The following is a 15,314-nucleotide window of genomic DNA, read 5'->3' on the forward strand; positions in this document are numbered from 1 at the left end:
ATCTCGAGACGGACATAGCTCTCTTCAAAAAAGACAAATTTTCAAAGTGCTATTGCATAGAATACTCAGGGTATATGCGCACAAGAAATTCGTCCTAATTATTTTTCATACCGATAGGAAATCTCTTTACAATGATTTGAACAAGCTCGAAACAAACCAGCAAGTTCCTTCGATCCTGAAATTGACAGGACGTCGACGTTGAAGGCATTCATAAAAACAACGAAATACCAATAAATAAGACCTTCTCTCCGTCCATTGTTTGAATGTAACCAAAACCAAAATCCGTACCAACTGTTTTGAGCTCTAGAGAATTAACACGAACGCATCTCAAAAACATGACAAACCAAACTTTGATGAGAATATTTAAAATTGAACTTAATAGAAAAGCTAAAACAAAAGCTCATTGAAGTGACCAATGACCCAGACTTGTTCCATGCACAAATCGAAGGAGTTGGCATGTTTACATGATTTAACGACTATGTGAGGCTCGATAAAGTACGGTAAGTCAATTAATTTTAATTACCAGTCATTTTCTTTTCAAGTAGTACAGGAATAACATGAAAACTTTTATATCGATCAGCTTGAAACAATGAATGCAAAATTCACAAAAAAAACAAGTTTTAAATCACAGCACATGACTTGTACTTGGAAAAATACATTATTAATAAAACAGAGGAACAAATAAGCTAGGATGACTTGATAGTTTGTTCGTGAAAATATTGTTGCATTGCAAAAATTAAGAAATGCGGGATTACTAGCCAGTACAAACACGAAAAATATCTCATAACAATTATGCGAAACAAAGAAATTTAAAAAAAATGTTTTAATTTTCCTATAACATGCATTCGTGATTGATTTGCAAATTCTCTTTGATTGATTCAGTTGATTGAGCTACAATGGTTGAGCTAAGATGGTTTTGCACAAGTTAATGAAGACTCAATCACGGACAATTTAGCGCAGGCGTTGTATTGCTGTCATTTTACAACTCCAAATGACGCTCCCCCCCCGGATAAAATCCTGGGTCCACACCTGTACTAAATACGTACGTAATCGTAAGTAGCTAGAATGTGCGCGCTCTTCAAAAATAAACAAATCGCAAATGACTATCTTATTCATGATAGTAATTTTTCAAAAGCCTTCATATTCTACTGATTAAAACATATACTTGTCGAAACGTTTAAAATAAAACGCTTACTTTTCACGATATGTCAACTATTTTTTCTTTTACTAAGATACTATTTCGCAGTCGTAATACATTGTTACCTGTACATGAATCTCTTTAAAATTGCTTGAACTATCCTGATAATTAATCCTTATTGTGGTCAATAGGGTGACCACGTCCTATACGTAAGCTTTTCCTGTTATTGTGGTCAACATACACATGCATGTATGAGTAAGGCATTTTACAAAGAGCACTAACTAGTTAACTAATAATATATTTAAGTATATAACAATAATAAGTATAATTTACATAATTATGGATTATCATGTAACAAAAGTGTAATAACTGTCGTGATTTTGGAAGAAGTATTTTATAACCAGATAAATTCCCTGTAACTTGAGGCAAATTATTCAGAAACTCAAGTTTATTTATTATTCATTTGTTTATGTAACTTTTTCATGCCGTGTGGTTGCCGGCTTAGAATTGCGCCAACGTATCCTCTGCGTGTCGTAAAAGACGACTAAAAGGGGTTGGTGTAAGGAAGGGCATCCTACCGTAAAACTTTTGCTCCAACAAAATTCATGAACTTTGGAAAAGAAGATATGGCCCCCAGTCCCCAGCAGCCCTTCAGTGCGCTGGGGGTGCGAAGAATCTCCGGATCGAATGTTGGTGGAAGTGTCACTCCTCGGGTAGGCACAGTGAACGTTGGGACAATGAAGGGAAGGAGTGCAGAAGTGGCGGACATGTTGAAGAGGAGGAAAGTTTATGTGTGTGGGTTTCAGGAGGTAAGGTTTAAAGGTGAAGGTACGAGAGTCATAAAGGGTGAAGATAATGGAGCGAGATTTAAGTGGTTTTGGAAGGGAAACGGAAGTGGCACGAATGGTGTTGGCTTTGCGATAAGAGAGGATTGGGCGAAGTCGGTTGTAGCAGTGAAGAGAGTTTCGGACAGAGTCCTGAGAGTTGATGTAGTTATTGAGGCCGAAGTTGTGGGTTTCGTTGTGGTGTATGCTCCGCAGGTTGGACGAAGTGCGGAGGAGAAGGAAAAGTTCTACGACAGCGTGTATGCAATGAGAGCAGACATTAGAGGGCGATGTGTGATACTTGGTGATTGGAACAGTCATGTGGGAAGCGTAAGAAAAGGATACTGTGCGCATGGAGGTTTTGGAGTTGGTGATATGAATGCTGAAGGCGAGGCGATATTGGAGTTAGCAGCGAGTTGTGGGATGGTGGTAGTGAATACGTGGTTTATAAAGGGAAGCAAGTGTGACTTATGAATCTGGTGACAGTAGGACGGTGGTGGATTATATACTGGTGAATGAAGAAGAGGAAAACGTGAAGGATGCAAAAGTGATTGCAGGAGAATGTGTGACCAGCACAAGCTGCTGGTCATGGACTGGAGAATCAGGAAGGTGAAAAGGAGAAAGGTTGAGGGTAAAGGCAAGTTATGGAAGTTACGATCGAATGAAAGGAAGCAGTGTTTCCGTGACGAAATTACGACATTGAATGTTGAGGTGAGACGGTGGAGAGCGATGGACGCTTGAGAAGGGTGTTTTAAAGGCAGCGGAGAAGGTATGTTGTAGAAGTAAAGGCGGTGTAGTAGAAGAACAGGCATGGTGGTGGGATCAACGAGTCAGCGAAGTGATTGGCGCGAAGAAGTTGGCATTTAAAAGGTGGAGAAAGTCGCGGACTGAAGCAGATAGGATCGATTACACCCGGTTCAAGAAAAAGGCGCGAAAGGAGGTGGCTAAAGCGATAGAAAGGCATCAGAAAGAGCTTCTCGTAAAAATGCAGGAGAATGGACGAAAAGCGTTGTTTAGAACTGCTAGAAGGAGCAAGAAGGAGAGGAACGATATTTTGGGTGCTCCCGGCGTGCAGAACCACGATGGGGAGTTGAAGGTGTTATTGGAAGACAGGTTAGAAGTGTGGAGGGCGTACTGTGACCGTTTGATGAATGTAGAGAATGAGTGGAATGGAGAAGTTGAAGCGGATGAAGTTTTGGGGCCGTGGGAAATAGTGACTGTTGATGAGGTGGCGGCGGCTCTGCGCAAGATGAAGAAAGGAAAGGCGACGGGACAGAGTGAAGTGGGTAGCGAAATGTTGGACAATGAGCTATGCGTGAGAGAGTTGTGTAATGTAGCGAAAGAGGTTTTGAGGGGCTCAAAGATGCCGAGTACATGGAGAAAGAGTCTAGTGGTCCCGCTGTACAAAGGAAAAGGAGCAGCGACGGTATGTGGGAATTACAGGACTATTAAGCTGATTGAGCATGCGTTGAAGATAGTAGAGAGAGTGTTTGAAAGAAGGTTGAGGGAAGTTGTTCGGATGGGGAAGAGCAGTATGGATTCATACGGGGAGAGGAACGACGGATGCGTGTTTTGTGTTGAGGCAGCTGCAGGAGAATTTTGGAGAAGGACAGAGAATTGTATATGGTGTTTGTAGATTTGGAGAAGGCGTTTGATAGAGTTCCGAGAAAGGTGATCGAGTACGCGCTGCGTAAGAAAGGTGTGACAGAGAATATGGTTCGGGCAGTTATGGAGACTTATGAAGGTGTAGAGGCGGTGGTTACGGAGGAAGGTGTTAGATCTGGTGTTTTTGAGGTAAAAGTTGGTGTTCATCAAGGTTCAGTCTTGTCGCCATTACTGTTTGCTTGTGTGATGGATGTACTGACAGAGGGAGTGAGAAGAAAAGGATGCTGGTGTTTGTTGTATGCAGATGACATTGTCTTGGTGTCGGAGTCGAAGCAGAAAGTCATGGAATGGTACCGAGAATGGAAAACGGCAATAGAAGTCAAGGGACTGAAAGTGAATGAGGCAAAGACGAAGGGCATGAGATGCTCGAGGCAGGTGGAGGTGAAGGACAGTGGATGTGTGGGAAAAGAGTTGGAGTGAATTCGATAATGTGTGGGAAATGCAGTAAGTGGGTTCATGGAAGATGTTCAGGTGTCCGTGGTGCATTGGTAACTGATTTTGAGTGCGGGACGTGTCGAAGTGGTGGGCGAGTCGCGATTGAACGGTTTGAACTGGGTGACGTGAGTTTGGAAGGTGTATTGGAGTTTAAATATCTGGGCGATGTGTTAAATGATGGTGGAGGGTGCGAGCAAGCGGTGAGGAACAGAGTTCAAGCAGCGTGGTGGAGTTTTAGAGAATTGTCGGGAATGTTGTGCGGAAAGTCGACTTCGTTGAAGCAGAAGGGAGAATTGTATAAGGCATGTGTTAGAAGTGTTTTGGGATATGGAGCAGAGTGTTGGGCGCCGAAAGCAGAGGACCTTAGAAGATTGGCGTCGACGGAAATGAGAATGATTAGGATGATGTGTGGTGTAACGTTGATGGGTAGGATTCGAAGTGAAGAGATTAGAGAAAGAGTTGGTGTTGAGTGTATCGAGAATTGGGTAAGGCGCCAGCGTTTGAGGTGGTTTGGGCATGTAGAAAGGAGGGAAGAAAGTGATGAAATTCGTAGAACGTTGCATATGAATGTTGATAGAGTCCGCAAACGAGGTAGACCGAGAAAGAGATGGATGGATGCTGTGAACAGTGATATGAAGGCGATGGGTATAACGAGAGATATGGCGAGAGATAGAGACGTTTGGCGTGGAAAAATTCATGGCCGGTCAACCCCCCTGGCGGGGATTAATACTGGCCGGTATACAAATGTTGTTTGTTTGTTTGTTTGTTAAGTAACTTTTTCATATTTAAACACTGTTTTAGCAACCAGATTGTTTGTGTGAACAAAATCCTGCAGTAGTCTGTGACCTTGTGAATATGAATGCCCATAATGGCAAAATGTGGATACGAGTAAAGTGTGCTTACTCACTAAATTGTCGTAAGCATACCTTCTTTGTTGAGGAGTTTGTTGGCTACAAGCCAGCAAAGCAACAAGGACAGCAGTTGTGTTCCCTTGCATCTTTTATCTGTTTCTTGATTGGTCAGATAGGATCTGAAATTGAACAAAAATTCAAACATCTCACATCACACTACAGCCACAATATATCTAAAAGAAAGTTGGGAAATTCTCTTACCCAAATGAATGATAGAAACATATAGGATGTAAATGATGATTGAAAAAATTGAAAAGTAATTTATGCAGCATTAAAACACAGCACATTACATTTAATTTTACATTTGTTAGAGGAAAAAATGAGAACTCAATCACCAACTGACAAGCTTGTTTTGTTCCTGATAGTTTGGGTGGTTGAAACACATATTAAAATGATATGTAGAACAATTTCTCTTTTCAACCCATTCAACACATTAATAACTATGACGTTATAGTTTGCTATAAAAGGAAATCAATTTATTCTGTATAGCAATTGACCTTTATGGAAAAAATGCCTCAATAAATCATGATTAGATTCATTTTCATACACAGCAAAATTTCAAGATATGATATTTATTTTCCAACTACAGTTATCAACAATAATAAATGTCTTTCGATTTGATGGTGACCAATGTGAACAAACTTAGTTAATGGTTAATAATACCATGCTTCTAGATATATGATCAAATAATCATGCAAATCTATCAAATCACAATCACATGTATCAAGTGCAAGTCACTAAATCAGCAAAATTGTGAGAAGATAAACTTATACAAAATGGGCCATTTAGTTATGTTCTGGTATGTCACCAGTGATACATAGTTCTAGCACTTTACACCTTTCTCTACGCTTAAAATTTTCTGGGAACATAACAAAATTGCAACTACTTATATCTAAAGGTGCAAAGTGACATACATTATGACCCCTGACATTATCTTGTCAACTGTAAGAGTTAGACTAATCTATGAATCAGAGATAACATATTAAATTCTAACTGATAAAATCAACTTAATAAACATTCAAACAAACGCATATATTACTCTAACTTTTCCACGATCTGCAATAAATTAACTTCCTTTGAGAGAACAGCTAGAATTTGAAAATAGGACGTTTCAATGTATATTGAACTCTGATGGAAAATTACATTTCATAAAACTTCAACCTTTGTTAAACATATTGAGGACTGCACCGCGTTCTTCCTCCAATTCTTCTTTCATATAATGGTCGATTAACTTGTCGGCCACAGTGAACTCGACATTTAAATAATTGGAATGATAACTGAAGCCAAAAAAAATTTGTCATCATCATTCGTCATCACCATTGAGTTCTATAAGACCTGGAGGGGAAATGTCCACCAAATTACTATAAATTATTAGGGCGGTCCAGGTCCCTTTTCCCCTCCAGGTCTTATAGAACTCAATGGTCATCACACGTTAGGCTCTATTCTCTTGCGTGTTTATTTTAATTTTTTTAAATCATTTGTCCCTTGGTAATGGTAGAGTTCGGATCTTGATCAGAGCGTAAAAAAAACGAACTTTTTTGAAGGAAAAGGTTCACGGAAAGTGAATCAAAGTGATAAATCGAGAATCAGGGTGAGGTGAACTTAGTCGATCTGCTCTTACGCTGCGGTTTTCCTTTAAAACATATCAAAGTCTTTAAGGATATTCAATTATTGATATCGAGATGACAACCATTTAGTATTTCAAGTATACAATCGCTCTGTAAAAAGTAAAAATGCGAGTTATAGACTCAATATTTTTTTATGAAACTGGATATTCAAGTTTCTTTTTTCTTCGGAAAAACAGATCTTTAATACCACTTAAATAACAAAAAAGACAAACACTGTCTGACACCGTTTGAAAATTTACCTTTCGATGTAAGAAAAATTTTTGCTTGAATATTTTCTCGTCATATTTTCTTATTGTATTGTCTTTTTAGCATACAGTGTAAATTTCAGTTGGTTTTTCCTCGTTACAAGTTGCAAGTTACAACGAACTCACTGTAGTAAAGTTTCAGCTGTAAAAAATAACCTTTTGCGAAGAATTGGCCTCGTGTGTTGTTTGTCGTGATGTTGTTTAAATGTTTATGTTTTTGTAATTTGTATTCAAATTTATATTGGCCGTGTATGTTTGGCACTCAGGGGAATGAAACTGACGTGCAAACCGCGTGATTATTCGACTTTGAAGGACTGGAACTGACGTACAAACCGCACAAGAGACTAGGACTTTGACTTCAATTTTATATCTATAAAATGTATTTTCGTTATCCTTCCATATATATATATATATATATATGGAGTTCACTGGTAGGCCATGATCTTTTCTAAATAAATTGAACCATCGAACGGACTGGACAGTGGACGGGGATGGCCGAACTGGACCCAGTGACTGGACCATCTGGAGTGGGGGGAGGGCGATGGGAGAGTGGAGAAAATTTTTTGACATGTAATCCATGCTGTAATCTAAACATTTTTGCTGTAATATAAAATTATCAAGTGGTTCATTGGTTGTGACAAAGCTGATTGCGAATTTTTTTGTTTTGACACGCAAAGCATTGGCTATTTTTGAAATGAGTTAAACTTGAGAAACGTATTCATATCTCGTATTTCTTGATTTAGGACGTACGCAGTGTGCAGTACATGGTGCAGTACCATTGAATTAAAAAAACATGGAACGCTTCCTGTAACAGGGACGTCAGAACCGGGGACTGAGGGGCGAGGCTGAAGCCCCCCTTCCCACTTTTTAGTAATGGCAAAAGAAAAAAGATAATTAGATTGCGTTAAAATTATTGTTTAGAACTGTCTTTTAAGACATTATGGTATAAATGAAGACTTAGCCCCCGCAATTCATATGTTGCTCCGCCGTCCATGTGTAAGAACCAAATCTTACACTCAGACACGTGAGATTACAAGCGTGTGTAGTTCAATCAGTTTTCCATTCGCGAGAGAATCTCGAAACACTACACACGCGTGTCTGGGTGTAATCTTGCGTGTGTGGGTGTAAGATTTGGCTTCAATTATTTGCTTCTTCAGATAGCGTCCATGTATTTTAGCTCAATGTACAGTACCACTCGCCCTGGCCATTTTCGAAATAACTTTTACAACAGTTCTCAGCCTCTGGATCTCTTAAGTCTTACAGAACTGAATGGACAGGTAACATGATCGTAGTTGTTCATGTAAATGACTATAATAATAACTAGAGTAATTCTTTATAACAGTGATTTACAAGACAGAGGAATTTCTTTTTCCCTATCTTTGTCAATTTATAATCACGTTGAAAATGAAATCGTTTGAATCATAAAGCTGCATCTTTTGTATGGTTATACCGATTAACATTGCAGTCTGACGTACCCAACTGACTTACCGTTGGCCCAGTTGAATAGCACAGTTAGAGACGCGTGGGAGTGACTAGCAGCGGTATTTAATTAAATTCTGGAATTTATAGCCATTTATTCGCTCAGCTACCAAAGGATTTATGCCATGGCAACACCGCTGGAGTTTGCAGCAGTCATGCCAGTTTCTTATTGCGTGTGATTCTTATCGCAGCTAGAAATATGATGTCACATAAGACATCTATTTCATCTATGTTGTTGTATTCAATGGCACAGCGTCTTTCCTTCATGCACAGTAATTTTTTATTTGCCAGAACTTTCTTCTTTGTTCCCGTGTCATCGGGGTCGATAACACAACTTAGTCACAAATAATGGAGTGGTTTCATGCTTCTCATTCCAATCGTTTAAATGGTAGCTTTGAAACTTGAAAGTGTGCATGCAAGCATATTTTAAAAAATTCCTCATACACGACAGCGTCTTCAGTATTGACGTTTAAACGAGTAATTTTGAAAAACATCCAATTATTTAGAATAAATGATATTTTTTTACTTCCAATCTCTTTTGCTATCATGTGACGATACAGTTAAAAACGTTAATGCATATGATTTCAAATTTTGTTTCACAATGTTGATATTCACAATGTAGAATATATAATGAGTGATTCCATATTGAATGAGCACAGGTTTTGTAATTTTAATGACATGCAAACAATTTTGCCACGTATAGATGTGCATTTTCAGATTTCTGATCTTATTGCAAATACACCATAAAATTTAAGTAACATTTCTTAACTTGTTGTAACGTTTTAATATATTTCGTTTTTTTCTATTTATGTGAACATTTGATGCAAGCATGTTGAATTACCCGTTGCTACAATTACTGTATATTTTTAAAGGAAACCACAACCAGAGCTTTTCTAGATTCTTTAATCATTTATTTTTTCTACAGTTCGTCAACAGAAAAGTATCGTGGAAGCTTCAAAAACACTATACGCATTTTCGTGGATGCTTAACAATAAAGTTCGAGCTCATGCATCAGGAAGAACATTTATAACACTTGAGCAGAGGAGTAGCCACTGGTTGCACTAAAATTTTCAACAAGACAAAAAAGCGATACGCTGTGCGTACATATGGGTAGCTTGTCAAGTATATGGTTATAAATTGAAGCCCATTTAACACAGATATTTAAACGAGTTGTATTGGGTTAAGTTTTGATAAAGAAATGGGCAGTACCAACTCTTCTCAATTAAAGCCTTTACCATCATCTGATAATGAAATAAAGGCAGAATTAAATGAGATTATCAAAATGGGTGATGAAAATGCAGAACAAAATCCCAGAGCTATACTTTCAAGCCGGAAAATTCAACGCCATTCTAAATTTGCTATGATATTGCTTGTTGGAAGTACTGGATGTGGTAAATCATCAACAATAAATCATTTAATGGACACTGGAGACAGAATCGCAGTTGCTGAGACAAAAGTTATGAATCATCTACACAAAAGTCGTGACCTTAACACATGCTTGTTCTGTTTGTTACAAGAACTCAGAAAATTGGGAAAAAACGATGCAACAAATGAAAGAACTTGTGTCGGACATTTTTTTAGCAATTTAAGAGTCAGTACGCCAATTGTATTCATAGAAAATAACCCTGATGATTATGGACTTGAAGAGAATGGAGATTTCACAATTCTTCCCAATAATGAAAGACAACCTCTGAATTTATGCAATGCTTGTCTTAAGCCTGCCGCACACTGGTGAACTTGCCGACGTTTTGAACATCATTTGTCATTCGTGGCAGATGAGTCAAATAGCAAACGCGTTTTAAACGGGTTAACGCGTTTTAAACGGTTTTAAACTCATCTTAAATTAAGATATGATCTTCGCACTTTGCTGGACAATTTAACCAGTTGTCTCTTGAACCTGAAAAATTCAGGTGACTCAACCCGATTCGAACCCATGACGTCTGCGATGCCGGTGCAGTGCTCTGACCAACTGAGCTATGAAGTCACACAGTGGAGAGCAGGTCAATTTTGTTGGGCTGATGTTTTCTCGTGAAAGGAATGTGATATGAAGAATGTTATATGCAGTGCGGTGTTTGAAATTAAATTAAGATATGATCTTCGCACTTTGCTGGACAATTTAAGCAGTTGTATCATGAACCTGAAAAATTCAGGTGACATCAACATTAAATGATATGATATTCATTTTCCCAACAACTTAAAAGTCGTCAACGCTGATAAATATCTTTCAATTTGTTACAGTGACCAATGTAAACCAATTGTGTTAATGGTAATATTACCAAGCTTTTAGATAACGTTCAAATAATCATGAATATTTAACACATCACATCACATGTATCATATCTAAGACACCAAATCAGCCAAATTTTAAGAAAATATGCTATACAGCATGTGCCAGTTTATCATATTCTGGTATGTCACACCAGTGATTTATGGTTCTAATAGCGCGTTCAGACTAAGTACCTTGGCACGGTGCTCAGACACGGGCAACAATGTGAACGCAACATTTTGATGGTCCCCGACTCAAGTGCTCGGGTCTGGGAACCTCGAAAATAGGTAGTACCCAAGTACGGTGCTCGGGCACGTGCACCAATGTGAAGGATGACACACAAGTAACGTGTACAGCGAGGCACGTACTCAGCACATGGTTTTAAAACTTGTTTACAATGAAAAATATGAAATTATAAATAGACGAAGCTAGTGGGTACAACGTAGTGTAAAGGGCGTGCAGATTTGTGCCCGATCCAGGTTATCGTACTCTGGCTATCAGTCTGAACGCCTTATAAGTTTCTAACACGTTAAAGCTTCGCTATACTTGGTTTGCAAGCTACTCACTCACACCCACATTCAATAAGTGGGGCTTCAAAATCACTTCATAAATACTCAAAGACCATAATTTCACTCAACTGATTGTTTGATTTGAAATATCAAGGAGAAAAATAGAAGGAAAAATAACTTTGCCAACGATTACATAGAGTGAGATTTTTATGTCGCACTCAGTGAGTGTGAGTATGAGTGAGTTTTTTGAATACGGGTATAAAATGTTACTATCTAACTGGCAAAATCAACCTTAAAAAAATCGATCATGACAAAGGGACGCATAAATTAGCCTAACCATTTGCGCGATCTCTATAAATTAACTTCTTCTGAAAGAACAATTAGAATTTGAAAATGAGATTTTTAATGATAGAAAATTCTATTTTGATAGAAAATTGCATTTAATAAAACGTAAACTTATGGAGGGAGGACTGCACCGCTACAATCTTCCACAAGACAAAAAAATTACTTTGCTGAAAATGTAATATTACGCTTTAATAGTCTTTCATGCTTTCCATAAGTGTTTCCTCTGGAGATACAGTAGACATAATTGCTGACGCTGGTGACGTATCGCTGGCTCCATTTCGCTGTCTTCCGATTTAAGTACGTACAAATTAAAATTCATTGCGAACTTTTTATCTTGAAATTTGCACTTCTGGCTAATATTTATTAAATATTCAACGCAGATATTTAATAACTAGACGTATATGGCTAGAACTTCCTATATCTGCAACTTACAGTCCCTTTTCCCTTGCAACATATCTGTTCTCCATATCATTTTCCCATTAAATGAATTAGTCCGGGGCTGAAACGCTGTTTTTAAAGGGTACCTCGACAAAAATACTAAGTGCAACTTTTTTCCAGAAATGTGTTCAGGGACCATATGAAAGTATTTTAGGAAATGTTGCCACTTCCCAAACCCTGGGCAAGTCCTAGATATTGACCTCCTGTAAAAATCACCAATATATGATAAATCGCACATATTATGAACCGATGTTTCAAAATGTTTGATTAGAATACTATCCTGAGAGTAATTTACGGGATTCTGGTCAAAGTTTTTTTAAGTTCTACAAGCACTTGAACATTCTTAAATGAAGTATAAATAATTTTAATAAAAATCAGGTCATTATTTCACCTGAAATGGCTTAAAAGAGAATGAGTATGACACTTAAACTTTTTTGTTGTCAAGCTTTTATAAAATGTATTTTATAATATATTTGTTAATAGATTTCCAGACAGCAACAAAACTATTACTCTGATTTGAGATAATAAATTAACGAATCAATATTTACATTTATGCTAATAATAAATTAGTTGGTTTTATTTAAAATATCAGTTAAAAGGTTAAAAGGTTTGAGAAATTTATCGATAAGATTTTTTTATTGATAATTCTGCGTTAGTTCACATCTTTGTTTTTTATCTTTGTCTTTTACAATATCTTCTTTTTTTTCACATTGTTTTTGTGTTCTTTCAGTACAATAAAATAATAATTACGAACGAATAAAAAAAAATTACAAAATGGATGGTTCTCCACAGGAAAACTTATGCATCTTTAAACACATACTGGAGTGTTCGATTACTTGTGAATTATCGGAAGCTTGTCTTTCAGAAGCTCGGAAAGAGAAAGTGGTTCAATGTAGGTTCAGGCGAAAAGACAATTTACATGCGGGACTAGATTGAAGTAGTATTCATTATCACAAAAGCTGCTACCTTACCTATACATCTAATGACCACATTAACAGATATTTAAAACGAACTCATTCAGAAGAAGCAGGTACGTCTGACGTAAAGCGAAGTAGAAGATTGTCAACTGAGAAATTTGATTTCAAACAAAACTGTATTATATGTGGTGAATATTGTAACGTTATCAAAGACAAAAAACATCCAGATCGATGGAAGAAAAAACAAGGGATTCCTATGTAGAACAGCTGACAGAGGAAAAGGAAAGTTATCATTTAAAGAAACACTGCTGAAGGTAAATGACAATGTCCAAGCTTTGTCTAGGGAGACTTTTTTAATCCAAATCTAAAAGTTGGGGGTCACAATTTTCCATGTTTTTAAAAATTTTATGCTCATAGTAATGTACTCATATTTACATGAAAACAATGAAATTGGGGAAAAAGAATATTTCGACAACTACTAGAGGTAGAAGGAGCGAAGAGGGTAGTGAATTTCTTTTAGAAAATGGAGATAAAATCAACCCAGGAGGATACTGGTCAGAAAAATTTGACTGCAAAGAAATATTTTTTCCCTGAGGAAATAGTATCTGTATATAGCAGTTCAAAATTTGCGTATGTGAATGAATTAAAATTTTTAAGGTTTTTAATGTTGTTGACCTTTTTTAGAAATGTCTGGAGCGTGGAGATGCCACTGGAGATATGGTTAGGATTAGGATTGAAGGTGCCTGTAGTGACTTACATGCCAGGGGCGGATCTAGAGTATGTCTAATCGGTCGCGCGACTGATGTTTGAAATTCAAAAATTGCCTATTCATATTAATTAAAAAATCATTAATTATTCTTACTTTATTATCGCATTTACTTCGTGAAAAAAATCCAGCTTTATTCATTATTGAAAACTAATGACTAATCCAATGAATATCTCGTTGGTAACCAGATCAGTTGAATTTTAATTGACCTGGAATAACCGACTGATAAGTGGGGTGGCTTGACTGGTTCGACGGATTAAGGAGTCTATGAACGCCAAAAACGCTTATTTTATTGGTCAATGGCCAGCTCAGTGGACGATCTGGAATAATCTCGACCGATAAGCGGGGTGGCCGGACCTATAAGGGAGTCCACTTGCTATCGTGTAATTGGTTCGTTTGAATTTTTGTCTTACTGTGATTGGTCTGACCGATTTCGACTGATAGCCAACTGAACTAACATAGTCAAGCTCACTGTCTGAATTGAATGTTTGATCGTTTCATAGTAATTTTCTAAAGAATGATAGAAACTAAACTACAATCAGATGGAATTTATGGAAATCTTTTACAAATTCATATATTGACATGAATGCTGCTTTTCAAACTGGGAATTTTTTCAAGAGGGCGAAAAATTTATGGATGAATTGTAAATCTTGGCAAAGACGATCAAGCGAGCGACATTTCAGTCATTGATGTTCAAAAGCAAGCCATCATTGTTTAGAGTTTTATCAGCAGAAATTCACATCCAAAATCGTAAGTAAAGGACAAGTGAAGTGTATGCATGAATGTAATATATCAAAGTCAATTTATGCGAGTGCGTCATGCGATTTATGTTAATATGGCGTATGGTAAGCAGATTGATGCATCTAAAATTGTTGTTGTCGAAGGACTTTTAGCTATGATTTCTTTAGTGCTTGGGGAATCGTGGCCGTTATATGGCAGCGAAATCCTACATTCCTGCAAATATATTTCAATGGACAAAAAATCTGTAGCCATAAGGCGCCATACTATTATTTACTTTATCATAAACAAATGTTTAGGTCTTTTCAGTTTATGATCATTGATCATTCAATCATTGAACAGTTATATTACATATTGTTTAAGATTTGAGAAAACTAACATTGATTACATGAGAAGCTGTTTACTATAACCTGTGATTTTGAGTCTTCTGATCCATGAAGCTTTTTATTTTGACAATTTGACTGGAATGGTATTAAACCTGAGTATTTCACATACATGAAATGTTGTCCAATGTCACATATTGTCCCCTTTTCTAACTGAACACCTCATGTAGAGGTGTAAAGGTGTGTTAATCTACGGCTCATAATAGATTGTTTGCCATAAATTCCAAAGGGCTATTGAGAAATGAAAAGCATTTTCTATAAAGTAAAAATGTCTTCCTATGTATGCAGATAAACCTTGAAATTTGGCAAAACAGCGAAGTATTTTTCATGATCACTAGGTAATTTTTCTGATGATCATTATGATTTCTAAACTAAATTATTTCAGATTTACATTTAAACAAGCTTTGATCATATGAAAAGATATTTATCATAAGCAGTAAGCATGACACATGAGCCAATTTTAACATTCATGTAATTATATAATTAAAGACATGTTGGTTACATTCTGTTTGTATTTGCAAATACAATGCTACTAGTGATTGCTATATAGCACACCTTGCATATACTTACAGAAGATAATAGTCTAGTGAAATGCCTAAGAAACATTCATGGCATTAAGCTGTCCTT

At 37.0% G+C, this 15,314-nt stretch overlaps 4 protein-coding genes across 4 annotated transcripts in view; 3 read left to right on the forward strand and 1 right to left on the reverse strand.

Moving 5' to 3' along the window:
* The window catches only part of LOC124444596 (polycomb group RING finger protein 1-like), a 38,671-nt gene extending 37,269 nt beyond the window's left edge, over positions 1–1,402 (reverse strand). Inside the window, exons 1-3 of the mRNA XM_046995207.1 lie at positions 1,380–1,402; positions 1,264–1,312; positions 112–175 (exon numbers count right to left, since the gene is read on the reverse strand). Of these exons, the coding sequence (XP_046851163.1) occupies positions 112–175; positions 1,264–1,312; positions 1,380–1,402 (136 nt within the window). The remainder of the gene's footprint in view (positions 1–111; positions 176–1,263; positions 1,313–1,379) is intronic.
* LOC124443684 overlaps positions 1–15,314 on the forward strand; it is a 103,240-nt gene that overhangs the window by 19,157 nt on the left and 68,769 nt on the right. The window lies entirely within an intron of this gene.
* Positions 1,765–2,436, forward strand: LOC124444597. The gene has a single exon (XM_046995208.1). The coding sequence runs from the start codon at positions 1,765–1,767 to the stop codon at positions 2,434–2,436; it is 672 nt and encodes a 223-aa protein (XP_046851164.1).
* On the forward strand, positions 2,524–4,047 carry LOC124444598. The gene is made up of 3 exons (XM_046995210.1): positions 2,524–2,673; positions 2,720–3,494; positions 3,599–4,047. Exons 1-3 carry the CDS (start codon positions 2,524–2,526, stop codon positions 4,045–4,047), a joined length of 1,374 nt encoding a protein of 457 aa, XP_046851166.1.

This window comes from Xenia sp. Carnegie-2017, unplaced genomic scaffold (genome assembly GCF_021976095.1).
Source record: "Xenia sp. Carnegie-2017 unplaced genomic scaffold, XeniaSp_v1 HiC_scaffold_21, whole genome shotgun sequence".
Lineage (NCBI taxonomy): Eukaryota > Metazoa > Cnidaria > Anthozoa > Malacalcyonacea > Xeniidae > Xenia > Xenia sp. Carnegie-2017.

Coding starts and splice junctions, on each gene's coding strand:
- LOC124444597 (XM_046995208.1), top strand. CDS start 1,765: ATGGCCCCCAGTCCCCAGCAGCCCTTCAGTGCGCTGGGGGTGCGAAGA.
- LOC124444598 (XM_046995210.1), top strand. CDS start 2,524: ATGTGTGACCAGCACAAGCTGCTGGTCATGGACTGGAGAATCAGGAAG. Junction 2,674..2,719: donor TTACGACATTGAATGTTGAG/GTGAGACGGTGG, acceptor GGTGTTTTAAAG/GCAGCGGAGAAGGTATGTTG. Junction 3,495..3,598: donor TGTTCGGATGGGGAAGAGCA/GTATGGATTCAT, acceptor TGGTGTTTGTAG/ATTTGGAGAAGGCGTTTGAT.